At 64.3% G+C, this 26,316-nt stretch overlaps 1 protein-coding gene across 3 annotated transcripts in view; it reads left to right on the top strand.

Annotated features, from left to right (window-relative positions):
* The window catches only part of CELSR2 (cadherin EGF LAG seven-pass G-type receptor 2), a 64,431-nt gene that overhangs the window by 12,952 nt on the left and 25,163 nt on the right, over window positions 1-26,316 (top strand). For all 3 annotated transcript variants that reach the window (XM_065592447.1, XM_024112584.3, XM_008176079.4), the window contains exons 2-11: window positions 6,863-7,507; window positions 13,487-13,709; window positions 19,661-19,776; window positions 20,191-20,279; window positions 21,796-21,953; window positions 22,372-22,535; window positions 22,917-23,042; window positions 23,438-23,604; window positions 24,532-24,717; window positions 25,986-26,099. In XM_065592447.1, coding sequence (XP_065448519.1) covers window positions 6,863-7,507; window positions 13,487-13,709; window positions 19,661-19,776; window positions 20,191-20,279; window positions 21,796-21,953; window positions 22,372-22,535; window positions 22,917-23,042; window positions 23,438-23,604; window positions 24,532-24,717; window positions 25,986-26,099 — 1,988 coding nt within the window. The remainder of the gene's footprint in view (window positions 1-6,862; window positions 7,508-13,486; window positions 13,710-19,660; window positions 19,777-20,190; window positions 20,280-21,795; window positions 21,954-22,371; window positions 22,536-22,916; window positions 23,043-23,437; window positions 23,605-24,531; window positions 24,718-25,985; window positions 26,100-26,316) is intronic.

Below are 26,316 nucleotides of genomic sequence, written 5' to 3'. Positions count from 1 at the left end.
AAAGGGGTTCGGGGCACCGGCTTGGAAAGCGGAAGAATAAGCCAGGGACTAGAGAATGGAGGCAGCTCCCCTTCCCCTCCCCCTACCCCTCCCCCACCGGCCTTCCTGCCCTGCCAGCCCCACAGTGCCTCCCCCAGCTTTCCATCCTCAGCCCCTGACCCCCCCTTCAGCTCCCCATCTGTCGCCTTCCCCTACTCACCCCAGAGCCCCTTCCCCAGTTCCCCATGGGCCCCCCAGTCCCTTGCCACCCCTTCAGCCTCCCCCTCCCCAGCTGCCTCCCCCCCAGGCTGGGCGTCCTGCTGCCCGGGGAAGGGGGCGTTTGTCTCATGAGTCAAAGAGAAGAGAACCGAGCCCGAGGAACAAAAGCCTCCCCTACATAGCTGGCTCTTTCCTGCGGCCACCATGGCAACCCAGCGCGGCCAGCCAGAGCCACAGGCCGCTGGGCAGGGGCTGGGCACGCGGGGGGCCGAGGGCAGCAGGGCACGCTCCCACTCCCTCGCCTGCCCGCTCTCCCCAGGGCCGTGTCTCAAAGAGGCTGGGGCTGGCAGCTGCTTGGCAGTGGAGGGCTGGCAGCACCAGTCACTGGGCTATAGGGGGCTGGCAGGGCCCCCATGGGGCAGGTTAGAAGACTGAGCCGGGAGGTTGTGGGGCTTGAGCACTGGCCGTTAGTCCCCGGACACTTGGGTTCGAATCTCACTGGGCTGGCATGTGGCATGACACTGGGTTTGGGCGTGTTCCCCAAATGGCCGTCTGATCACAGAGAGGTGGGACTGGAGGGGCCGTGGGGGTCACCAAGCCCAGCAGCCTGTGCTGAGGGAGGGCCAAGGGAACCTCCACCACCCCGGCAGGCATTTGTCCAGCCTGGACTCAGCCCCGCATGACGGGGATCCCACAGCTTCCCTGGGTGGGACTGCCCTGGCAGGCCGTTTTCCTCGGCTCCAGCCTAAACCGGCCTCACTGCAATTTACACCCATGCTTCTTGTTCTGGCCCCAGCAGTGAGGGAGACAGGGTATCAGCAGAGCTGGGGGGGGTGGGCAGGGGGCTGCGGGTCGGGGCCAGCAGAGCTGAGGGGGGCCCAGGGCTGGGCTAGCAGGGGCTGTGGGTTGGGACTGAGGGGAACTGGCTGAGGTGAGGGGGGCAGGGCTGGGCTAGCAGGGGCTGTGGGTCGTGAGTGAATGAACCGGCAGAGCTGGTGGGGGGCAGGGCTGGGCTAGCAGGGGGCTGCGGGTCATGAGTGAGGGGAACCGGCAGAGCTGTGGGGGGGCCAGGGCTGGGCTAGCAGGGGGCTGCGGGTTGGGACTGAGGGGAACCGGCAGAGCTGGGCAGGGGCAGGGCTGGGCTAGCAGGGGGCTGCGGGTTGTGAGTGAGTGAAGCGGCAGAGCTGGGGGGGGGGCAGGGCTGGGCTAGCAGGGGGCTGTGGGTCGTGAGTGAGGGGAACCGGCAGAGCTGGGTGGGGCCAGGGCTGGGTTAGCAGGGGGCTGCGGGTCGGGACTGAGGGGAACTGGGAGAGTTGTGGCAAGCTGGGGGCTAGGGGGACCCTTGTGTGTGCTCAGCCTTTGTCTCTAGCTGGGTTTGGGCTGTTCCGAACCCCTGCGGACTCAGCCCAGCTTTTCACTGAACCCCTGTGTGTTGGGGAGCCGAGCGGATGCCTGATGCTGGCGCGTGAGCTCCAAGTCGCTGTGGCCGAGGGGGAAGTTCTGTGAGGCTGCACAGAACCAGTGAGCGGCTGGGCCCGGCCTGGCACAGGAGCCACCCAGGCTGGGCAATTGGGGACTGCGCTGGGGGGATTCCTAGGAAGCCAGCGCAGGGCTGGGTCACTGGGCAGGGGCCTGTGCTCCAGGACACATCTCTGGCGTCAGAGCCGGCAGGGGAAGATGAGGGGTGCAGGGATGTGGCATCACCCCTCGGTCCAGCCAGGCTCAGCCTTGGGCCAGCAGAACCTTCTGTCTCTGGGCTGCTGGTCCCGCTCCAGGGCAGGCTGGTACCATCTGTGCTCTGTTCGCTGGGCCCTGCATGTAATGAGCTCGCTGGGGCTCAGCGCAGGCCAGGTGTCTGCACAGTGGGGCTCTTTGCCTGGGCCACTGAGCGGGGGCTGCAGAGAGGAGCTAGGTTACAGGCTGTCCCAGCACAGGGCCTGGGCCATGAGGCAGAGCTGGCTCTGCCCTGGGGTCGGGACTGGGAAGGGCAGGCTGGGCTATGCCCCCCAGGGCCCTGAGAGCCCCTCAGCCTGGGCTGTCCGTGCCAGACCCTGCTCCCCTGTCTGATGGAGGGAAGGGCCCTAGCACAGTGCACCAGGAGCAGGGGGAGATGGGGCACTGCCTGGTGCCGGCACTGCCTGGTGCTAGCCTTGCTCTCAGCCCCTGCAGCAGGAGGAGGAGGGGTTCTGAGCCTGGGCCCTGCTGAGCCCGGGGCCCTGCCTGTGGGCGCAGGGGAGATGCGCTGGCAGTTGCCATGGCAGCCGTTGTCCTTTGTCAAACAATGAATAGAGCTAGGAAAACGTGCATATTTCAGGAGGGTCTGCTAGAGCCGGCTCCACCCAGCTCTGCGGGTGCCCCTCACTCCCGACCCGCAGCCCCTGCCATCCCAGCCCTGGGCTCCCCCCACACACAGCTCCACAGGTGCCCCTCACTTCCAACCCACAGCCCCTGCTATCCCAGAGCTGGGGGAGCCATAGCTCCCTGCCATCCCAGCCCTGGACTCCCCCCAGCTCTGCTGGTGCCCCTCATTCCCAACCCTCAGCCCCTACTATCCCAGCCCTGGGCTCCCCCCAGCTCTGCTGGTGCCCCTCACTCCCAACCCACAGCCCCTGCCATCCCAGCCCTGGGCTCCCCCCAGCTCTGCTAGTGCCCTTCACTCCCGACCCACAGCCCCGGCCATCCCAGCTCTGGGCTCCCCTTACACACAGCTCCGCAGGTGCCCCTCACTCCCAACCCGCAGCCCCTGCTATCCCAGCCCTGGGCTCCCCCCAGCTCTGCCAGTGCCCCTCACTCCCGACCCACAGCCCCTTGCCATCCCAGCCCTGGGCTCCCCCCAACCCCCAGCTCTGCTGGTGCCCCTCACTCCCGACCCGCAGCCCCTGCCATCCCAGCCCTGGGCTCCGTCTAGCCCCCAGCTCTGCCGGTGCCCCTCATTCCCAACTCTCAGCCCCCTGCTATCCCAGCCCTGGGCTCTCCCCCGCCCCAGCTCTGCAGGTGCCCCTCACTCCTAACCCGCAGCCCCCTGCTAAGCCAGTGCTGGGCTCCCCACACACACACAGCTCTGCTGGTGCCCCTCACTCCGGACCGGCAGCCCCCTGCTACGCCAGTGCTGGGCTCCCCACACACACACAGAGCTCCGCCGGTGCCCCTCACTCCTGACCAGCAGCCCCACTATCCCAGGCCCAGGGAGGCCACCTGGTGTGGAGTGTGAAAAGGCCCCTGTGGCCAGGAGTGTTTGTCAGCCCCTGCCCCAGGCATCTGAGGCATCCGCACTCCAGCCCAAGAGCCCTTCAGCGCTGGGCACCCAGGGCCCCGTGTTTGCTGAGCGAACAGCTGCCTGCTCCGGGGTGTGGGGTGTCGGGGGGGCTTGGCTCAGGAATGTCCCATCTGGGAGGAGAGGGGGGCAGGTAAGGAGGGGCTGAGGGGAGGGGATCAGCCTGCTGGAGCAGGAGAATCGGGGGCCTGGAGGGGGGGGGGGGGCTGAGGCTGGGGGAGTGAATTCCAGGATGGATGTAGCTGAGACAGACATGGGCTGAGTGCTGGGCACTCAGTAAATATCTCCTGCAGGGGAGTGTGACGTGGCCGCTCTGCCCCCCATGCTCTATAGGTCGGGGGAGGGGGGGAGTGTGGGCATGGGCTCCCCACTCGTCAGGCGGGGCCATTGTGGGGCCAAGTGGCCCTTCCTCATTTTCTGCTGCAGCCTGGTGGGGGTGATGATCTTTGACCTCCTTGGTGAGGTCACGACCCCGGGCCCCCCTCCTATTGTGTTTGATTCGTCGCAGCTTTGGAAACAGGACCCATGGACTATGCCAGGGCCTCAATCCTTTTCCCCTTAAGCTCGACCCTCAGGCCCCTCTCACATACATCCAGGCTCCACCCCAGACGGGCAGAAAGATTCTGCAGAACTGACCGGCAGTGAAACAGCCAGGCCTGGATTGAACGTGTCACCATTAGGCTTCAGAGTGAACACCAGCAACAGTGAATGAAAGCAGTTCACATCACCCTGAGACAGGTGTTTGGGGGCAGCTCTCTGGAGCCTCAGTCAGTCAGGACCGCACAGATGTGTAACTCTGCTCTCCAGGCTCTGTGTGCATGCCTCCTCAGTGCCTCACCCTGTCCGGGGGCATCTGTTAGTCCCCCGGCTCAGCCTCCTCGCTCAGTTCAGGTGCTGGAGCCTCGCCTTGCGTTTCCACAATGAAATGTCACGGTGCCCAGGAGTGGCTCCTTGCCAAGATGACATGGTGCTGCTGGGCTGCAGCCACCTCTGCGGGGAGGCACACGTGAGGAAGGGGGAATGTGGATGTTGGCACCAGGGCAAAGTCCCCATTCCTAAGGAAGGTGCCTTCAGATTTTTGTGGTCTGGACTGAGTACAGGGCTAGGAGTCAGGACTCTTGTGGTCTGTCCCTGGCTCGAGGGGGGGAGGGCTGTGAGGGCTAGTGGTTAGATCAGGACTCTGGCATTGACTTCCTGAGTGACATCAGGTGAGTCACTCCCACGCTGTAAAAGCAGCAGAGTCCTGTGGCACCTTATAGACTAACAGACGTATAGGAGCATGAGCTTTTGTGGGTGAATACTCACTTCTTCAGATACACACCGTGCCTCAGTTTCCCCAGCTGTCCAGTGGGGGTGATGCTACTGACCCGCCTTTGCACGGTGCTTTGAGGTCCCTGGCTGAAACAGTGCTAAGAGTTGTGATGAACTGGTGTGTTTGTGAAAGAGAGAGAGACAGAGACTGCTGCCCTCTGCTGGACGCTCAGCTGTGTGTCATAGCCCCACACTGCTTCTATTTGAGGGAGGTTTTCCACAGAGAGAAGCCTCACTGCTATGGCATGGAGAAGCGCGATGAGCCCCACATGCAGCATGTGACCCTTCCCCTCAGTGCCCCCCAGTTGTCCCCCAGGGGGCAACTCGTGCAGGCTAACTCCCGGGGGTCAGCTAGACGGGCGGCTCCCGTGGCCAGAACTAACCTGCCACAGAGCGCGGCTGGGGCTGAGCTGCTGGACCCAGATGAGATGGGCAGGGCCTGGTGAGGGCAGACTGGCTCTGGAGGGTGGAGTGGGGGGGAAAGACCGGCTCTGGGGGGGGCGGTGAGGGCGGACCAGCTCTGGGAGCCTGGGGGGCGCATGGGGTTAGACCGGCTCGGGGGCTGGAGATGAGAGAGCAGCTCCACTCGCCCTGCTTAGCCCCTGCCGGCCTCTCCCCCTCCCCCTTGCCCCCAGTCTGTCCCAGGTGGCAGCCCTTGGAGCTGGGGTGGGAATTAACCTCATGCTGGAGAAGCAGCAATGACAGGGCCTTTAGACTCCTGGATCCTATTCCCTGCTCTGCCCCCAACCTGCTGCGTGAGCTGGGGCAAATTGCGTTCCTCTGGGCCTCAGTTTCCCCATCTGCCACCTAGGACTGATGCTGACCCGCCCGCCTGTGGTGCACTGGTGAGAGCCAGCTGCTCTTCCTGCCCTCCCTTTGCCGCCCCCAGTTCCCTGCTTAGGAAGGGCAGGCTGGGGCCATGGATGGGTGGGGCCTGTGCCCAGGAGTCTGTCTGTCCAGGGGATGAGCCCGGCATCCATCCATCCAGGAGCTGTGCCTGGGATTGTCTGTTTGTGTGGGGGCTGTGCTGGGGCTGTCTGTCTATGTGGGGGCTGTGCTGGGGCATTCCTCGTGCCCTCTGCGCTAGGCTGGTGGTATGTGCTGGGGGTTTTTGTAGCAAACAGTCTCAGACCCTGGCACAGCAGGTTTTTGTTGGGTTTCCAGTGAGGCTGGTCAGTGATTGGCAGCGTGGTCTGTCATGTCCCCTGGGCTGGGAGCCAGGCAGATACCGACTAGCCAGGGGCCATAACCTGGTAGCCACTGGCTGATGTGAGCTAGGAGTTGAGGGAGTCCCCAGTGAGGTCCAGCATGTGAGAAAGGCCCCCCAGCTGCTGGGGAAGTGGTTCCTACTGGGTGTTGGCTGCCAGCCATCTGCCTTGGCTCCAGGAGCGCCGCCAGCGTTTTTGCCGCCCTAGGTGGCGGAAGGTCCCGCCCCCGAAATACCACCGACGACCGGGGCTGTCGAAGATCCGGCTGCCGCGGTCGCTGCTCCCCAAATGTTAATGCCCTAGGTGACCGCCTAGGTCGCCTAATGGGTTGCGCCAGCCCTGCTTGGCACTTGCTGGCCCTGGGCCACTGGCCCACAGCTGCTGGCCTCATGTGCAGGAGAGCACCCGCCGAAATGCCCCTTCTGAGCCCCAGGCCTTGCAGGGGCTGCGCGGGGGCAGGGGGGGACACGGTCGGGGACCAGCAGGCTGGAGGTTGCAGAGGGCAGCCTGGTGTCCTGGCACCACTGCCTGGGGGCCTGTTTGAAGACACAACCCATGTGCCCTGTGTGCCCACGGCCACCCCCAGGTCTGCTGGTGCCCCTCACTCCCGACCCGCAGCACCTGCTATCCCAGCCCTGGGCTCCCGCACCCCCCAGCTCTGCTGGTGCCCCTCAGTCCTGACCCGCAGCCCCTGCTAGCCCAGCCCTGGGCTCCCCCACCCCCCAGCTCTGCGGTGCCCCTCACTCCTGACCCGCAGCACCTGCTATCCCAGCCCTGGTGGACTCTGGAGCTGTAGAAAGCCTGTTCCCGTGGCAGGCTCAGCCCCAGTCCCTCCGGGCGCCGTTCACCCCTTGCCCTCATCTCTCGGCAGACGGCGTGCACAGTGTGGCGGCTCAGTGCACCCTGCAGGTGACCATCGTCACGGACGAGATGCTGACCAACAGCATCACGCTGCGCCTGGAGAACATGTCCCCGGAGCGGTTCCTGTCACCGCTGCTGGTGCTCTTCCTAGAGGGGGTGGCGGCCGTGCTCTCAGCCCCCCGCCACCATGTGGTGCTCTTCAACATCCAGAATGACACGGACGTGCCGGCCGCCCACATCCTCAACGTCAGCCTGTCGGTTCTGCTGCCGGGCGGGACCCGCGGGGGGCGCTACATCCCCTCCCAGGATCTGCAGGAGCGGCTCTACCTCAATCGCACACTGCTGGCCGCCATCTCCGAGCAGCGGGTGCTGCCCTTCGACGACAACATCTGCCTGCGGGAGCCCTGCGAGAACTACATGCGCTGCGTCTCCGTGCTGCGCTTCGACAGCTCCGCGCCCTTCCTGGCCTCCGCCACTGTCCTCTTCCGGCCCATCCACCCCGTCAGCGGCCTGCGCTGCCGCTGCCCCGCCGGCTTCACCGGCCACTACTGCGAGAGCGAGATCGACCTGTGCTACTCCAGCCCCTGCGGCCGCAACGGGCGCTGCCACCACCGGGAGGGCGGCTACACCTGTCACTGCCAGGCCGGCTTCACCGGTGAGTGGGAGAGGGGCCGGGCCGGGTCGGGAAGGGCTCCTCTGTCTATCCCTACACAAGCCTCTGTCCGGCCAGCCCCGGCCGTACCCCCACCCGGCCATCTCCAGCCGTTCCGCCCTCTGTCCATCCGTCCCCGTCCTTGCCTCTGTCCAGCCATCCCATCCGTACCGTCCGGCCACCCTCCTCCATACCCCCGTCCGTACCCCTGCCCAGCCATCTCCAGACGTACCCCCCTCTGTCCATCCGTCCCCGTCCTTGCCCCTATCCAGTCATCCCATCCGTACCATCCAGCCACCCTCCTCCATACCCCCGGCCGTACCCCCGCCCAGCCATTTCCAGCCGTACCCCCCTCTGTCCGTCTCTGTCCATGCCCCTGTCCAGCCATCCCATCCATACTGTCCGGCCAGCCCCCTCCGTACTCCCCTCCGTATCCTCGGCCATACCCCCGCCCGGCCATCTCCAGCCATACCCCCCCCCCCCGGTCTGTCTCCGTCCATGCCCCGTCCAGCCGTCCCATCCGTCCCGTCCGGCCAGCCCCCTCCGTACCCCCCTCCGTACCCCCATCCAGCCATCCATCTCCGCCTCTGGGGGCCTCTGCTGGCTGGCTCGGAGGGCTGGGGAATGGGGAGGCCTTCACCCCCTTCACCCCCCCAAGGCACTAGTTCAAATCCAGCCCAGGGCAGTGGCCACATCTCATGTCTGTTGGGCATGTCGCTGTGAGCCGGGGGCATGTCCCTATGGGGCAGGGGTGTGTCCCTGTGGGGGGGTGCCCCTGCATCGTGGGCGTGTCCCTGTGGGGCAGGAGTGTGTCCCTGTGGGGTGGGGGGATGTCCCCCTGGGGGGCATGTCCCTGTGATCCAGGGGTGTGTCTCCCTGGGGCAGAGGTATGTCCCTGTGGGAGAGTGCCCCTGAGTCGTGGGCGTGTCCCTGAGTCCCATGGCCTAGGCATAGGGTGACCAGATGTCCTGATTTTATAGGGACAGTCCCCATATTTGGGGCTTTTTCTTTTATAGGCTCCTATTATCCCCCATCCTCCGTCCCGATTTTTCACACTTGCTCACTGGTCAGCCTACCGAGGTGGGGTCTCTGCCCCAGTCCCAGCACTGCGGTGGAGCGTCCCCACCGCGAGTAGATTCTCCAGGAGCTGGAGCCGGGGCCGGGGCCGGAGCGCTGAGCTCTGCTGGACGCTGCGCTGCGAGCCGTGGGGCAGCCTCCTGCACTGGCCAGACTGCCCCCGCCTGTGGGGCTGCCCAGCCGCAGCCTGAGGATGCAGCAGCCTCTCGTTCTAAGCCCGAGCCCCCGGCCTGCCCTGCCCCCTCTTAGTGGCGGCTAAGAGCTTGGGCTGCCCATGCCCAGTGTCTGGCCTGCTCCCACCCAGGGACACCACCCAACCCATGCCTTGGCCTCCCCCCCACCCCCATCTGGCGACCCCCCCCCCCCAGGCTCTGAGTCTCCGGCCCTGTGGCCTGGGGAGGGGGAGACTAGAGGGGGGCGTGGTGCCCAGGCTGGGTTGGCTCGGTGCCTGACTGGGCTCCGTTGCCCGGGGAAGGGCTCCTGGGGGTCGCTCAGTGCGCCAGGGCTTGTGGCGTGGCTGGGAGAGCTGCTCAGCACCACGCCGGGGCAGCCAGGCCCAGAGCTAGGAGGGGCCCCCAGGAACCTTGGCCATGCGGTGAGAGTGAGCGGGCGGGGGGATGAGGGGGGCTCTCAGCGACTGCCCTGGGATCGGGGTCCCTGGTGACCTATTGCTTGGGGAGCCCCTGTTAGCTGGTGACACTGAGCCAGAGGAGCAGCTCCCCCCCCGCGCTGCATCCCCCGGGGCCCGAGCTGGGTCATCCCAGCGCCAGCCTGGGCTCCCCTCTGCAGGCGGGGGAGGGGAGGGGTTCCTTTCGGGGATGGGGGGGAGCATCAGTTTCCCTGGAAACTGAAGCTGGTCATTAGGGCAGGACACGGAGAGGCTGGGGATGGAGATCCTTCCCAAAATCCTCTGGGGGGAGGACTGGGGATGGGAGGGAGGAGTGGGGGGCCGATAGGGGAGGGGGAGGAGTGAATTTGATGCCATAAGGGGCTGTGACACGAGGGTGAAATGTGGGGGTGTCTGGCTTTGGGGTGCTGAGGGACAGGCTGTGAGGCATCCAGCACAGTCTGCGCCCTGGTGCGCTCTGACTGCCCCCAAACTCCTGCCCCTTGGTGACCCCAACTTCACCCCACCCCAGAGGGCTCCTCCCCCTGCCTGGCCCCCCAGGAGCCCTGCCTAGAGAGTCCCATCTTCCAGGGCCAGCGGGTGAACCCCCAAACCATTACCCTGCACACAGACACCCCCAGCCCAGCCCAGAAAAAACTCCCAGAGACCCTTCCTCCCCTCAGACATGCTCCACAGCTGCCAGCACCCATCCCTGCGCACCCCGGCAACTAGTGACCCCCAAACTCCAGCAGTGGCATAACTGCTTGGCATGCCCCTGTGATACCCACTGCAGACCCAGGACCCCAGTAAACCAGGCCCTGGCATCCCCCAGTGTCCCTGGCACTGCCTGCCCCCGAGCCCTGCCCTAGGAGGCTGCTGGCACCGCAGGTTGGGTGTCAGTAACCCGCCCCGCCCATCACCTGGGATGGACATGGGGTGCGGGGACTAGTGGTTAGAACACATGGCTGCAGGAAGGACTTCTGGGTTCTGGCAAGTTCTGGGAGAGACATGGGAGGTCTGGTGGTTAAGCAGTGCGGGCTGGGAGCTAGGACTCCTGGGTTCTCTTCCCAGCTCTAGGAGAGGAGTGGTGTCAGGGTGGGGGCGGGGGGTTGAGACTCCTGGGTTCTCTCCCTGGCTGGGTCACAAATTCTCTTTTTAGCCCTTAGCCCTGCTCTGTACCTCAGTTTCCCCAACTGTAGCCAGGGTGATGGCGCTGAAGGGAGTGTGACCCAGGACTGTAGAAAGCTGTGAGCTCCCTGGCAATGGAGAATCCCCCTCCCCCACTGGGGCAATGGAGAATTCCCCCTCCCCCACTGGGGCAATGGAGAATGCCCCCAGTGAGAAGGGTCCCAATGGGAGCTGCTGGGTGCTGAGCACTTCTGAACGCCTGTCCCAGCTTTTGAGGAGACCTGGGCACAGGCTGGGGGGTTCATTCTGCAGGGAACCCTGTGCCCCCTGCGATCCACACCAGCTGGTCTTGTCTGGGCTGTGCCCAGGGTCCCTGGCGCGCCGCACTCAGGTGGCCCCACGGTGAAACTGTAGAGCCACACGGCAGGTTCCCCCTCCCACTGCCCTGCTGGGAAACCCCAAAGACAGCAAGCCATGGGGGGAAGGAGGAGGGACACTGGCCCAGCCAAGGGGCCCTCTGGGGTGCCGGCCTGCGCAGGAAGTTAGAAAGCTGGAGCTGTGGGGTGCGTTTGGAATAATAAAGCAGGGCGAAGTGCCTCTCAGTAGCCATGCTAAAAGGCAGGGGGTTACTTCCCAGCGTGCCAGTTCCTTGCCCGCCCCGCCCCGGGCACAGGGACGGTCTCTGCGTGGCACACGCCTGACTGTGGACCCAGCTGCATCCCTGGCTCTGTGGGTGGAGTCTGCCCCGGGGCACGTCTTGCAATCGCTTGTTCAAAATCTCTGTCTTTGACAGCCAAAGTCATGGCAAAGAAACCAATCCCACCCCCCAGCCCCGGCCCCGGCCTGCCTGTCCGGCGCATCGCCCACACGTGCATTAGTGCAGTGCTGAAGTGGTCGCCTCACGCATTAGTTTGTATTAGCTGCAGCTGAAAGGTTTCATCTGTTTCTTGGTGATTCCTGGTGCCTCCTCTCATAGAAACAGCCATAAATCGACAACTTCCCAAGGCACCGGCTCCTGGGTCCCTCCCCAGCAGCCCAGGCCCAGCCCCCGGCCATTAGTGTTATTGATCCTGGGTAGGATGACCAGACAGCAAATGTGAAAAATCTGGACAGGGAGTGGGGGGTAGTAGGAGCCTATATAAGAAAAAGACCCAAAAATCGGGATTGTCCCTATAAAATCAGGACATCTGGTCACCCTAAACCTGGGTGTCCAGCAGCACGTTGAGGCCCCATCGGGTGGGCACGGCACAGACAGGGAGCGACAGCCCCTGCCCCACACAGTTACCAGGCTAAGGACCTAAGCCAGCAAACAACGGCAGCACGTGCGGGCCTGTGATCACGAGTGACCTGCTCCACCAGCTCTCGGCAGATTTCAGCCAGGCCCCTTCAGTGCTTCATCCCCTTGCTGCTGGGGATAAAACGGTCACCACAATGGTTACTCCTTTTCGGGCATGTGCATGGGCTTGTTGTTGTCGGGTCTGTCATGTGAGCTGGACTGTGTACAGACGGGCTTGTTGTTGTAGGATCTCCTGGCTGCGGGACTGCAGTGCAGCATGGGGCTGGCGTGTGCAGGGTCTCTGGGCTGGGAATGCGCTGGCTGTTTAGAGCTGGAGGTGCAGCTGGACCAGAGCTGCTGTTGTCATTAATCCCAGATTCTGTGGGGTTCCAGGCTGCTGGCACGTCAAGGGTGGGCCCATTTCTCTGCTGGTGTAAGCTGGTGCAGCCCCATTGCGCCAATTTGCACCAGCTAAGAATTTGGTCCTTAGATTTACTAGTGCCCGGGATGCTGCCAGTCCCCGTGGAATCTGGCACTGGTACCCAGCCAAAGCTCCTCCCCCTTACAGGGGTGCAGCGAATCTGACCGGCCTGGTCATTGTCTGAGCGGCAGGAGGCAGCGGGATAGCGGGGGTTAAAAGCACCTGCTGTTTAAGGGGCTGGGATGGTGCTGGGCTGCGTGCAGCGTGTGATTGCTCGGATGAGCATCCCATTAGTGCCCCCGAGGCGGAGCAAAGCAGGGTGGGTAGCTGGGCCGCGGGTTTGGGGCGCCGAGGCAGCACTTCCATCTCTGCGCGTTCCCAGACCTCTGTTCCCTGGATTGTTTTATCTGCTGTGTGCTCAGGGGCCTGCTTGACAGCAGGAAGAGCTGCCAACCAGAGCTGCGCATACGGCTGATGGGCCTTGCACAGGACCCCTGGAATTGAAATTCAGGCCAGCTTTCTGGACCTCAATTTCCCTATCTGTAGAAGGGGGGTAATGGCGTTTTCCAATTGTAGAGCTCTGAATGCGTCACAAGGTGGACAGGGTCCTTATCCCTGTTTGGGGGAAACTGAGGCACAGAGCGGGGGAATCACCCAAGGTCTCCTAGCAAAGGCAGGTACAGAACCCAGCTCCTCTGAGTGCAGGCCAGTGCTCCAGGCCACATTGCCTGCCCACTCCCCTCTCACCCAGGAAGGGGAGTCCTGCCCTCTGGCCTGCCCCAGCCCCAGCTTCCCAGGCCCCCCTCCCGTGTGAAGTGCTGCCACCTGCGTCCTGCCTGTCCCAAGAAGTGCACATCCCCGCCCTGTTTTTAACTTGCCATGCCCTCACTCTAGCGAGCCTTGCAGCACCCCCTTTCCCAGCCTCGGGGCGAGCGCCTGCTCCCCAGCATCGCTCCAGCAGGGCCGCCTCCAGCTTGGGATCTGTCAGCAGAACCCGTGTCCAGCCAGCCTGGCGCACTGGGGTACCTGACTGAGCAGGGCGCGTGCTCTGGGCCCCACTCACAGCCAGGGGCTTGTCCTTGCACGTGGCTCCCTGGGCTGGCAGCACTGGTACATGGGCGTGGCGGGGGGGGGGGGGATCTGCATAAAGCCAGGGGCACCGCTGCCTGCCTGGCAAAGGCCCTGGGGCATGAGGCCGGCCAGAGCCCAAAGGGACACGGGCTCTGCATGACGGCGTGTGCCAGGTGCGTGGCAGTGGAGAGCTGCTTGGGGCTGGTGGGGCATTTAAGGAGCCGGAGAATTGGGAGGGCTTGAGCCAGGGGTGCTATCTGGTGCAGAACGATTAGCTCCTGGGGGCTGGGTGCAGCAGGGTGCTGTGTCCTTGGCTTTCAGAGCCAGCCAGGGACCAGCAGCACGTGCCCTGGGATGGGGGGGGGTCCCTGGCACTGCCCTGACGGCTGTTCCTGCCCGCAGGAGAGCACTGTGAGGTGAACGCCCGCCTGGGCCGCTGCACACCGGGTGTCTGCAAGAACGGAGGCACCTGCACCAATCTGCTGGTTGGGGGCTTCAAGTGCGACTGCCCCTCAGGGGACTACGAGAAGCCCTACTGCGAGATGAGCAGCCGCAGCTTCCCCGCCCGCTCCTTCGTCACCTTCCGGGGGCTGCGCCAGCGCTTCCACTTCACTGTCACCCTCACGTGAGTGCTGGGGGGGGGGCTGGGCGACTGGCACCTCATCCAAGGGGGCATCACCCTCATGTGAGTACGGGGGGGGCACTGGTCGGGGGGGCTGGGCGACTGGCACCTCATCCGGGGGGCATCACCCTCACATGAGTGCTGGGGGGGGGCTGGGTGACTGGTACCTCATCCAGGGGGGCATTGCCCTCATGTAAGTGCTGGGGGGGCTGGGGTACCAGCTGGGGGGGGCTGGGCCCTTCGCACTTCATCCGGGGGGTATTGCCATCACGTGAGTGCTGGGGGGGCTGGGCGACTGGCACCTCATCTAGGGGGGCATCACCCTCATGTGAGTGCTGGGGGGGGGCAGGATACCAGCTTGGGGGGCTGGGCCCTTGGAACCTCATCCGGGGACCATCACCCTCACGTGAGTGCTGGGGGGGGCTGGGCAACTGGCACCTCATCCAGGGGGCATCGCCCTCACGTGAGTGCTGGCCCCGGGGTGGGAAGCCGTTGCCTGCGTGTCAGTAGCAGAGGACCCTGGGGCCGAGGGTTCTGCGGAGCTGGGGCTGAGGTGGGTCCCCAGCTCGTCCTCTGTGTTGTCAGTGAATTGGACAGTCCACTCACCTCCCCGCCACCCACTCAGCACCTTCCCGCCCACAAACCTGGCCTTCCCAGCTCCTCCCCTCCCCGCCTTCCTAGGACAGAGAGAATTTCCATAATAGCTCCTCCCCTAAGGGGTGTCTCTGTCTGAACCATGGGCTCCTCCGCACCTGTCGGCTTCCCCGGCCCTTAGTTTAAAAACTGCTCCACTAGATATGCCAGCAACCTGGGTCCATTGTGGTCTAGGCTGAGCCCATCCTTGTGGTATCCGCCCCTCCTTTCCCAGTTATAAACTAACCCCTTCCTCCCTACACCCGTGGTTCTCAGCCAGGGGAACGTGGGAGATCTTCCAGGGGTACATCAACTCACCTAGAGATTTGCCTCGTTTTACAACAGGCTGCATAGAAAGCACCAGCAAAGTCAGTACAGACTAAAATCTCATACAGACGACGACTTGTTTGTACTGCTCTGTGTACTTTACACTGACATGCAAGGACAAGATTTAGATTCCTGTTGATTTATTTGATAATTATATGGTCAAAACCAGAAAGTCAGCCATGTTTCAGTACTAGTGGCTGTGACATTTTGTATTTTTATGTCTTGAGTTTGTCAGCAGGTCGTTTTGAAGTGAGGTGTAACGTGGGGTACACAAGACAGATCAGATTCCTGAAAGGGGGACAGCAGTCTGGAAAGGTTGAGAGCCACTGGTCTCCATCGGCTCATCCCCACATTGACACCCCGCAGCTCTGCCCGTCTCCCCGGCCCTGCGCGTGGAACTGGGAGATTTCAGAGAATGCTCCCAGGGAGTCCTGGACTTTAACCTCTTCCCTAACAGCCTCCAGGACCTCTCTCCTGCCTTTCCCCTATGTCATTGGTACCTACATGTCCCACACCTACCGGCTCCGCCCAGCACTGCCTACCAGGCTGTCCAGATGTCCCATGAGTTCCACTCAGGCAGCAATTCACCCTGCAGGTCTCCCGCTCATCACAACCCAGCTCTCTGTATCTCTCATCCTCGAATCCCCCTCTGCTATTTCCTGGCTCCTCCATAATGGGGCCCCTCCCCGGAGGGGTGCCCTCGGTACCACCACATCCGCTGGAAGGAGAGTCCCAACCTGGCATTGTTTGCCTCTGCTCCAGCGAGGCTACTGGGCACGACCCACTATGGCAGCTCTTATCTGGGGGCCCCCAGCCCCTGCCATGGCAGATCCCCTGGGGGTCGGGGTCTGGCAGGTGGACACTAAATGGCATCTTTGTTCCAAAGCCAGGGACCCTCCCCTCCCTTGTCCTGCTCCAGAATGGGCCCATTGTTTTCCAGCAGGACACACGGGGGTCTTCCTCCATTGGCCCTTCCTGACCCAGGAGCCCCCTCCACTCACTGCAGGGCCTATCCGGCTGGATGTGGCGAGGGGCTAGCTGCCAGTGGGGTGGGGTGTCTGCCCCCCCGGGTGCTTTCCTGTGAGCTTGCCAGCAGCCCTCACCCAGGTCTGGCCCCCCCAGAGGATCCCCCAAGCTGCTTCCCACTGCCTCCAGGCTCACCGCCCGGCCCAGCCTACCCCCTCTCCCGCCAGCTAAGGCAGAGCAGGCCGGGCGGGGTTTGGGGATGGGAGGGATTATCCTGAGGAGCTGCGATGAGATCACAACCCTCATCAATGGGCCTGGCCCCCCTCCCCATAATCCTGCCAGCTCCAACCATTGTCAGCCCAGCACAAAGGGCTAGCCAGCCGCAGCTTCTGCAGGGCAGCCAGGGCCCTTTGTCCTGGGATGGGAGCCGTGGCCGTGGCCGGGGCCATCACCCTGCGGGGGGCTGCCGCGCGTTGACAGCGGGTAATGAATCGCGGCTGGCATGGGGGGCCGGAGCTAGGCCTGTTGCTCAGGCTGGCTGAGGGGATGGCCCCCTCCAGCAGCCCCGCAGCCTGCCAAATTGCTGGGCTGTGGGCATGGGGGGCGCCCTATGCGCTGCTGCCCTGGCTGGGGGTGCTGCAGTCAACGTTAGGGGGGGCCAAAGAACATCCCTGCTGGGAGGGGCCGGCGGGCACCTGCCCACTGCTGGACATGGGGTCAGGCCCTACAGAGCAGAGGTGTGCCAGGAGGTGGGTGAGGGGCTGGCAGTGCAGAGGAGGAAGGGTCTGGCAGTGCTCGGCACTTGTTAGGGGGCTGGGCCAATGGGCAAGTGGTGCTGGATACATGGGGGGAGGGCCAGTGACAGAGCGCTGGGACTCAGGACACCCAACTGCCCTGCTGAGTGACCGTGGCCAGTCACTTCCCCTCACCGTGCCTCAGTTTCCCCTGCTAGCCTGCGTATAGTCAGGGTGTGAGCTGTTCAGGGCATGGCCTGGTTCACGCTGTCTGCAGCGCGGGGCCCTGAGCTCGGCCACGAGGTGCTGCCCCCAGCACCTATAATAACGTTTGTAGCTGGGCCCCACGGCACCCGTTGTCAGACGCTTCTCCCATCTCATCCGTCAGGGTCCAAATGCAGCCACCTCTGGGGTGGAACCCAGCAGCTGTTGTGCACAGGCAGCCCACAGGGACAGGCAGGAGACACTTTGGCTGACACTAATGGGCTTGATCTGGAATATGGCTACGAGTCCCCTGCTGAACCCCTGCCTGCGCCCTCTATAACAGCGCCCCCTAGTGCTGCACCGGGGCAGCACTGCCTGCCAGGGGAGCGTCCTGTTTGCAGAGGGACATGCTTTTCCAGAACAGTCAGGAAGCACCTTCTAGTACCCCCAGCACCCCTCAGTATCCCCAAGTAAGCCTCAGTGACCCCCAGCACCTCCCCATGCCCCTCAGCCCCAGCATCCTCCAGTCCTCAGTATTCCTCAGCCCCCAGCACCTCACAGCTCTCAGCCCCCAGCACCCCTCAGTACCCTCAGCACCCAGTACCCCAGCCCTCAGTGGCCCCAGCCCCCAGACTCCCTCTGTGCCACCAGCCTTAGCCTCCAGTGCCCCCAGCCCTCATCTGGGCTGAGAACAGGTCGGCTGATGAGCAATGGGCAGGTTTTCCCGAAGGGAAGAGGCCAGACCAGACCTGTCCTGACCCTGGGGAAGGGACATGTGGGGCTTGGGGCTAAGACGTGTACGGTGAGGGAGGGTTGATTTTGCTTTTAAAGCCAAGAGCTGCCCCTGACAAAGCCCCTGAATTTCCAGCACACCCTGTGGAAGCTGGAGCAGTTCCTTGGGACTGGAGATCAGCGGTGCTTTGTGCGGATGTCTGGTCTAATGGTTAGAGCAGGGCATGGGTGACCAGGGCTCCTGGGCTCTACCCCTGACTCTGGGTGAGGTGGGGAGTGGGGTGTCATAGTTAAAAGTAGGCAGGAGGGGGGCGGTCAGGACTCCTGGGTTCTGTTGCTGACTCCCATTTGTGCTCTTGCCCAAGTCACTGTCCATGCCTCAGTTTCCCCTTCCATTGAGAGGGAAATCCCCCATTATTGTTGAGTTTTCTATTGTATAGCCTCTCTGAGCTCCAGGAGCATTTCAGTCACCATCACCGTCCGGCTCAGGGGGTCGGTAGCATGTTCCACCACTTCTATTGGTCAAGCATTGACCTTTCTACCTATTAGAGATCCTACGGCACAGATTGATTCATTTCAGATTTTTACTGTATTGGACTTTCTGCTTTCCCATACGGTGCCGCTCTGCCACCAGCACAACCTGCTCAGTCAGTCCTGGATATTTTGTACCCTGGTATTACCATGTCCCATTGATTAGCATAATTCCACCAAGTATCTGGGATGCCTGTTACATCAATCTCCTCATTTAATACCAGACTCAAGTTCACCCATCTTAGTATTCAGACTTCTAGCATTTGTATACAAGCACTTATAAAATGTGTCACTGTTTAGTTGTCTGGGACTCTTTTCATCTGTTTCTCTTACGCTCCTAACTACTTATCAACTTTTGTCCTTCCTGCCTTACTAGGACAGAGAGAATCCTCTTAAGAGGTGTCTCTGTCTGAACCATGAGCTCCTCCACACCTGTCGGCTTCCCCCAGCCCCCAGATTAAAAACTGCTCTACAACCTTTTAATTTGACGTGCCAGCAACCTGGGTCCATTGTGGTTTAGGCAGAGCCCATCCTTCCGGTATCAGCCCCTCCTTTCCCCATTATAAACCTAACCCCCTTCTCCCTACACCGTCAGCTCATCCCCGCATTGAGACCCTGCAGTTCTGCCCGTCTCCCTGGCCCTGCGCGTGGAACTGGGAGATTTCAGAGAATGCTCCCAGGGAGTCCTGGACTTTAACCTCTTCCCTAGCATCTTAAATTTGCCCTCCAGCCATACCCCCCTCTGTACCCCCATCCAGCCATACCCTCTCTGTACCCCTCCTGCCTTTCCCTGTGTCACTGGTACCTCCATGTACCATGCTCACCGACCCACAGCCCCCTGCTGTCTCAGCCCCATTATATTCATTCTTCCTGGCACCTGTGGGGCTGAGGAAGCCACAGAACCAGCCCAGCAGCCCGAGTCTCTGGCCCTCAGGGAGGTGAGGCTGCCACGGCGCGGGGCCTGGGCCTTGCCCAGCTTCTCCCCACACACGCAACTATTCTGCAGGCTCCTTGCCACTCCTCTGGTCACTGACTGGGGGGGATCGGGGAGCACAGGGGAGCCAGGCCATGGCTGCCTTTAGATGCCGATAGCTGTAGGGAGACCAAAGATGGGATTGCCACTACCCAGCCTTGAACTCATGCCTTACCACACAGAGAGCATGCTCCATGGGGGCCCATCACCTTAACTCTGCCCTGCTGCCCCCTTAACTCTGCCCGGATGCCCCCCTTATCTCTGTCCTGATGCCCCCCCGTAAATGCTGACCCAATGCCCCCTTTATCTCTGCCCCATGCTGTCTTTAACTCTGTCCTGATGTCCCCTTAACTCTGGTCCAATACCCATCTTAACTCTGCCTGGATGCCCCCTCCTTTAATTCTGTCTCAGTGCCCCACTTAACTCTGCCCCAACGCTCCCTTAACTATGCCCTGATGCCCCCTTAACTCTGGCCGACACCCACCTTAACTCTATGCCCCAATCCTATCCATTCCCCACGCAGGCCAAGGTGTCTCCACGCACCAGTCCTCTGGCCATGCTCCTGCCCAGGGTTTGTCAGTAGCGGGACAGCAGGCCAAATCCGGACAGGCAGATGCTTTTGAACAGACCCCGAAATCTTTTCCTTTACTTATTATCATTGTTGTTATTTTTTTCTCTGGAGTCTGGACCTTGACCAAGAAATTTGGACCTTGACACAAACTAATTGATGACCCTGCTCCTGCCCATCTCGGAGGATCCCAGGGGGTTGGGCTCTCTCAGCCCGTGTCAGGCCATGAGGGATCCAGGGGGGGTGTTGTGGGGGATGCTGCTCTCACCCTCTCCCCCTCGGGCAGGTTCGCCACGAAGGAGCGGAACGGGCTACTCCTGTACAACGGGCGCTTCAACGAGAAGCACGACTTCGTGGCCCTGGAGATCATCCACCAGCAGATCCAGCTCACCTTTTCGGCAGGTAGGGCCTGGCCGGGCCCGACTCCCCTCACCCCCAGGCCCAACTCCCCTCGGCCCCGACCCAGCTCCCCTCATCTCCGGGCCCGACTCCCCTCGGCCCAGCCCTGACTCCCTTCTGCCCCAGGCCCGACTGCCCTTGGCCCCAGCTCACCTCAGCACACCAGCCCTCCCCACCCCTCGCCCCAGCTTCCCTGGCTCTCAGTTCCCCTGGCACTGCCTCCCCTTCCCCACAGCTCCCCTCGCCCCTTGGCTCCTGGGCGTGCAGCCCCCCACAGAGCCCTCTGCCCCCAGACCCTGCTCCCCTCCCAGGGCCCAGCTCCCTGCTGCTGGGTGGGGAGCTCTGGGCTCCCTTGCCCACCTCAGGCCGTAGCTCCCCCAGGGCCCCGTGGTAACCAGCATCCACTTGCTCCCCCAGGCGAGTCGACCACCACGGTATCTCCATCCGTGCCGGGCGGTGTGAGCGACGGGCAATGGCACACTGTCCGGCTGCAGTACTACAACAAGGTAAGCAGGACAGCGCTGGCGGGCACCTGGAGGGCAGGGCATCCAGGCAGCTGCCTGTCAGTCCCATGCCTGCCAGCCATGCCACAGGGCAGGGGACGTGGGGCAATCACTAAGGCAGTCAGAGGTCCCAGCAGACCCCCAGGCACCCCCCAGGAGGCAGCGCTGGGCCCCTGGCCCAGCCCAGCCCCTCCCTCGCTATGGGCTGATCCCGGTGCTGAGCTCGCTGCATTCCCTCCCACCTCCCCAGCCCCCTCAATTCTCAGCCAGCTGCAGATTTTGATGCTGAAATAGAGCCCTTGGTTGGGGTGGGGGGAGGAGGGAGCTCCTGCCCTGGGGCCCCAGAGAGCTGGAGGAGGCAATTGTGGGGTGGGACCCTCGGGAAGCATCTGAGGCTCTTGGTCCAGGGTTGGGATTCCTTGGGGGAGGGGTGGAGGCCCCAGTCCCAGGGCTCCCACTCTCTTGCCCAGGGCGGGCTCCACGGCCTCACACTGAGAGCTCTGCCCCGAGCTATCTATGGGCGCAGCGTGAAACGTCCGAGTGACGTGGGTGCAGATGGCACCAGGTCGCTGGGGGCAGGAGGTGGGTGAACTGCAGTGAGGGGAGAGTGCTGCTGCCAGCGTGTTCCGTGTGGCCACGCCCTGAGGCAGCCTCCTGGCAGAGATGTGGCAGCGTGGCTGGGCACAGCAGAGCAAGGCCTGGGGATAGCACAGAGCAGGGGTAAAGTGTCGGCTCCCCTTGGTCAGGCTGTGTCCGTCCGTCCGTCCGTCCTCACTCTGTTCCAGGGGACCCACAGCCAGCTCTGCTCCCCCTCCTTGCCCTCCCGCCCGGGGTGGGGGGTTTGCCCAGTTGCCCTGGGCGCCAGGTGTCGCTGGCCTGGGGGCTGGCTTTGCCGTTGTCTTCCCCACTGAGATGGGGTCGCCAGGGCCTGCCCGGCACAGATAGCTGGGCACCATTCACCTGTGTCTCAGCCTGTCCTGAGAGCAGACACCCCCCCAGTAACCGTGCAAAATACTGGAGAAACTGAGGCACACATAGGCATCAAAATTCCCACTTGGTCACAGGCCCTCACTGCACTGCCTGGGGGATGGGAGTCCTGGAGCCTGACTCCCCCGGGGCCATGGCAGGGCCAGCTACCCAAGGGCCTGGCTGGGCAGGGAGCCGGCCAGGAGGAGGTCAGGCCATGAGCTGGCCGGGTGGGTGCTGGCAAAGCGGCTCTGCTGGCAGCTCCTGGGGCTGCCGATCTCCCCGACCCCACACACCCGTAGGCTGCCAGCTGCTTCCCGCTGGCAGGGGCAGGCCGAGATCTGGGTCCCAGGAGCGTTGAGGGTGCTCTGGGGTGCGGCCCTGCTGGGCTGCTCTCACAATGGGATGGCAGCAAAGGTCTGACTGGTGCCCGAATCCCTTGGGCCGGGGAGGTGCTGATTGTGCCGCAGCCCCCATAGCACATTCCCTGCCCAGTGTGGGGCTCTGCCCTGTCCAGCCGCCTGCTGCACCCGGGGTCTTGCTCTCTCCACAGCCCATCATTGGGAAGTCGGGGGTGCCCCAGGGCCCCTCGGAGCAGAAGGTGGCCGTGGTGACAGTGGATGACTGCGACTCTGCCGTGGCCCTGAAGTTTGGCGAGGTGCTGGGGAACTATTCTTGCTCTGCGCAGGGGACGCAGTCTGGCACCAAGAAGTAAGAGACTCGCTGGGGCTCCCAGGCAGACAGGGGGTCAGTGTGGGGCTAAAGCCAGGAAGCTTCTGCACAGCTCTGCCGGTGCCCCTCACTCTGGACCCACAGCCCCTGCTAGCCCAGCCCTGAGATCCCCCCAGCTCTGCTGGTGCCCCTCACTCCCGACCCACAGCCCCTGCTAGCCCAGCCCTGGGCTCCCTCCAACTCTGCCGGTGCCCCTCACTCCCGACCCACAGCCCCTGCTAGCCCAGCCCTGAGCTCCCCCCAGCTCTGCCGGTGCCCCTTACTCCTGACCCACAGTCTCTGCTAGCCCAGCCCTGGGCAGGAGAGGGTTTTTTGGTCCTTGGCTCAGGGTAGTGAATGGGGAGGAATCCCCCACCCCAATGCCATGTCCCTTTGTGACTCTGCTTCCATTGCCCAGATCCCTGGATCTGACGGGCCCCCTGCTCCTGGGCGGGGTCCCCGACCTGCCAGAGAGCTTCCCGGTGCGCAACCGGCAGTTCGTGGGCTGCATCCGGAACCTGCTGATCGATAACCGCCAGCTGGACATGGCCGACTTCATCGCCAACAATGGCACTGTACCGGGTGGGTGCTGGGCAGCTCCCGGGGGGGGGGAGGGAGCCTCTGGGAATGGAGCTGGGGGGCACCATGCCGGGGGTGGGCCTAGGGGCAGGCTCTGGGATAGGAGCTGGGGGGGGGGTGCTGGGTGGCTCCGGGGGGGGAGGGGGGATGGTTGGGATAGGAGCTGTGGGGCACCGTGCCCGGTACTGCAGGACGTGGGATGCAGCCAGGCAGGATGGGTTCCGGGGGTACCTCTGCCATCTGTCATGGGGTTCAGACCCTGGGAAGGGGCTGCCATTGGGTCTGTGCCTCTCTCTGAGCCCCGAAGAGCATCATCTGCCCCCCCGTCTCTGGGGAACACCCCCCCCGTCAGCTGGGGCTCAGCCTGGCTCTCCCCCCCCCCAGGCTGCTCTGCCAAGAAGAATGTCTGTGACAGCAACACCTGCCACAACGGGGGCACCTGCGTCAACCAGTGGGACATGTTCAGCTGCCAGTGCCCCCTGGGCTTTGGGGGCAAGAACTGCAGGCAAGGTAGGGGGCTCAGGGGGGCAGGCAGGGGCTTCAGCGGGGGCTCGGGAGGCAGGTGGGGGGCTCTGGGGCCAGGTAGGGGCTTGAGGGGAGCTCAGGGGGGCAGGCGGGGGGCTCTGGGGCCAGGCGGGGGTTTCCGCAGGGGTTTGGGGGGGTAAGCGGGGAGGCAGGCAGGAGGCTCCAGGACAAAGCCGGGCAGGGGGATGGCAGGTATTACGCGAATGAAGCCACAAACCACTGCCCAAGTGCTGGTCCCCGGGATGCATGGCCCGTTGCAGGGAGCAGGCCCCTGTTGTGTGTGGGGGGGGAGCAGGCCCTGGTTGTGTGTGGGGGGGAGCAGGCCCCTGTTGTGTGGGGGGGGGAGCATCCCCCATGGGCTGAGCTGGTGTCTCCTACAGAGATGGCAAATCCCCAGTGGTTCGTGGGCAGCAGCCTGGTAGCCTGGAGTGACCTGGCCCTGAGCATCTCGCTGCCCTGGCACCTGGGGCTCATGTTCCGCACCCGCCAGGCCAACAGCATCCTCCTGCGGGCCCTGGCTGGGCAGCTTTCCACCATCACCCTGCAGGTGGGGCATGGGGCGTCGCCCGGAGGGGGTGCCACGGGGGGAGGGGCCGTCGCCCGGCAAGTGGGTGCCACAGGGGGAGGGGCCATCGCCCGGCAGGTGGGTGCCACGGGGGGAGGGGCCGTCATCCCATAGGGACTCCCTGTGGGTGCCAGAGCCTGGGGGAGGCAGGAGCATGACCCCCCTACTGCCCAGGTGAGAGCGAGACCCATTCCCGGCACGGTGCCCCAGGCAGTGATGCACCCACCCTCTGCTGGGCTGGTGCCGAGCGCTCAGGCCCCCTGGCTTCGGCCCCACATGGGCTGCAAGAAGCGGGGGCAGGGCATGGCCCCACACGCCCCATTGGCCTCCAGCTAACGCTGCCCATCCTGGGGCCCCTCGCACCATGGCAGGTGGGAGCACCCGGATCTGGGAGATGCTCCCCGTCCCCAGGGGCCCCTGCCCAGCATCTGAGCACCCACCCACGGGCTCTCATGACACCCGCTGGGCTTGTCCCAGCAGCTGGGACCCCAGACCACTGCTCCCCACACTGCCCCCTGGACCCCGCTGCCCCCCTGTCACCTGTCCCCCACTTACCCCCACTCCCACCCCGCTTCCCGTTTCTGCCCCACTGCCCCTGGCCACCTACTCCCCTCACTGCCCCCTGGATTCCACTGCCCCCTGCTCCCACCCGGCTCCCCCCACTGTCCCCCTCATCCCCCCTCCCAGCCCACTCCCCCTTCCCCCCCTCCCACCCTGCTCCTCCTACTGCCCCTCTACCCCCCACTGCTCCCCTCATCCTCCTTCCCAGCCCGCTCCCCCCACTGCCCCCTGCCCCCTTCTTTCCCCCACTCCCCATTCCTGCCCCATTGCCCCAGGCCCCCTACTCCCACTGTGCTCCCCCCACTGCCCCCAGCCCCCTACCCCCCTGACTGCCCCCGTCTCTCCCAGCTGAGCGAGGGGCACGTGCTGACGAGTGTCTCCCAGCCTGGCGGCCGTGGCTGGGCACTCCGGCTGCACCAGGTGAAGGTAAATGATGGCGACTGGCACCACCTGCAGCTGGAGCTGCGGCACGGGCGGGAGAGCGCGGAGGCCGGGGGCCTGGCTGTCCTGGCCCTCGACTACGGCCTGCACCAGGTATGGGGGCTGCTGGGCACAGAGCAGGGGTGGGGCTGGCCAGGCGCGGGGGGGATCTGGGCAGGATAAAGGGGGTGAAGGGGCAGAAGTGGGGGCTGGGTGAAGTGTGGGGGCCAGGATGGGTGGCCAGGTGAGGCGTGCGGGGAAAGATGGGGGGCAGATGCAGGGGGAAGGGAGCAAGGCGAATGGGGGATGATGGGGGCTGGGGGGATATGTAGGGGGCAGGATGGGGGCTGGGCAAGGCGCGGGGGGGCTGTTTGTCGCTGTCGTTCTTTTAAACCTTGTGTCTGTTTCTTCACATTTGAACTGAATTTTGGGGCCAATAACAGAGCAGGGGTGAGAGCAACAGGGGCTCCCTGCTCCACCAGCGCCCCTCACTCCCGACCCGCAGCCCCTGCTACCCCACCCCTGGACTCCCTGCTCCACCCGCACCCCTCACTTCTGACCCGCAGCCCCCTGCCATCCCATCCCTGGACTCCCTGCTCCACCGACGCCCCTCACTCCCGACCCGCAGCCCCCTGCCATCCCATCCCTGGACTCCCTGCTCCACCCGCACCCCTCACTCCGACCCGCAGCCCCCTGCTACCCCACCCCTGGACTCCCTGCTCCACCCGTGCCCCTCACTCCCGACCCGCAGCCCCCTGCTACCGCACCCCTGGGCTCCCTGCTCCACCGGCGCCCCTCACTCCCGACCCGCAGCCCCCTGCTACCCCACGCCTGGGCTCCCTGCTCCACCGGCGCCCCTCACTCCCGACCCGCAGCCCCCTGCTACCCCACCCCTGGGCTCCCTGCTCTACCCGTGCCCCTCACTCCCGACCCGCAGCCCCCTGCTACCGCACCCCTGGGCTCCCTGCTCCACCGGCGCCCCTCACTCCCGACCCGCAGCCCCCTGCTACCCCACCCCTGGGCTCCCTGCTCCACCGGCGCCCCTCACTCCCGACCCGCAGCCCCCTGCTACCCCACCCCTGGGCTCCCTGCTCCACCAGCGCCCCTCACTCGCGACCTGCCGCCCCCTGCTACTGCACCCCTGGGCTCCCTGCTCCACCGGCACCCCTCACTCGCGACCTGCCGCCCCCTGCTACCACACCCCTGGGCTCCCCCCACCCCCCAGCTCTGCCAGTGCACCTCCACCCCGCCCTGCTATCCCAGCTCTGGGCTCCCTCCCAGCTCTGCTGGTGCCCCCCACTCCCAACCCGCAGCCCCCTGCTATCCCCAGCCCTGGGCTCCCCGAGCTCTGCAGGGCCCAGTGCTCACCGGTCTCTCTGCAGGTGCTGGAGGTCCCCAGCAGCGAGCTGCAGGGGCTGAAGCTGCGAAACCTGAGCGTGGGTGGCATGGCAGGTGCAGGGGGCCAGGTGCAGCAGGGATTCCGCGGCTGCATGCAGGTACCGGGGGTGCCGTGGGAGTTGCACCCTCACCTGGGTCCCAGCCAGGGGGATGGGCCCATCCAGCTGGGACCTGGCGCCTGGGGTCGGGGGGGGCAGGTAATGGCAGCACCAGGGCCAGACCTACACTCCCTAGCTCTCGGGCAGCCCCATTGCTGCCCCCTCGGATAACAGGCACTTCCAGGATCCCGGGATGAGACTATGGCCCCCTCTAGTG

The sequence above is a fragment of the Chrysemys picta genome, chromosome 4, assembly GCF_011386835.1.
Source record: "Chrysemys picta bellii isolate R12L10 chromosome 4, ASM1138683v2, whole genome shotgun sequence".
In the NCBI taxonomy this organism is placed as follows: Eukaryota; Metazoa; Chordata; order Testudines; family Emydidae; genus Chrysemys; species Chrysemys picta.
This window is presented reverse-complemented; position numbering and strand designations above follow the sequence as displayed.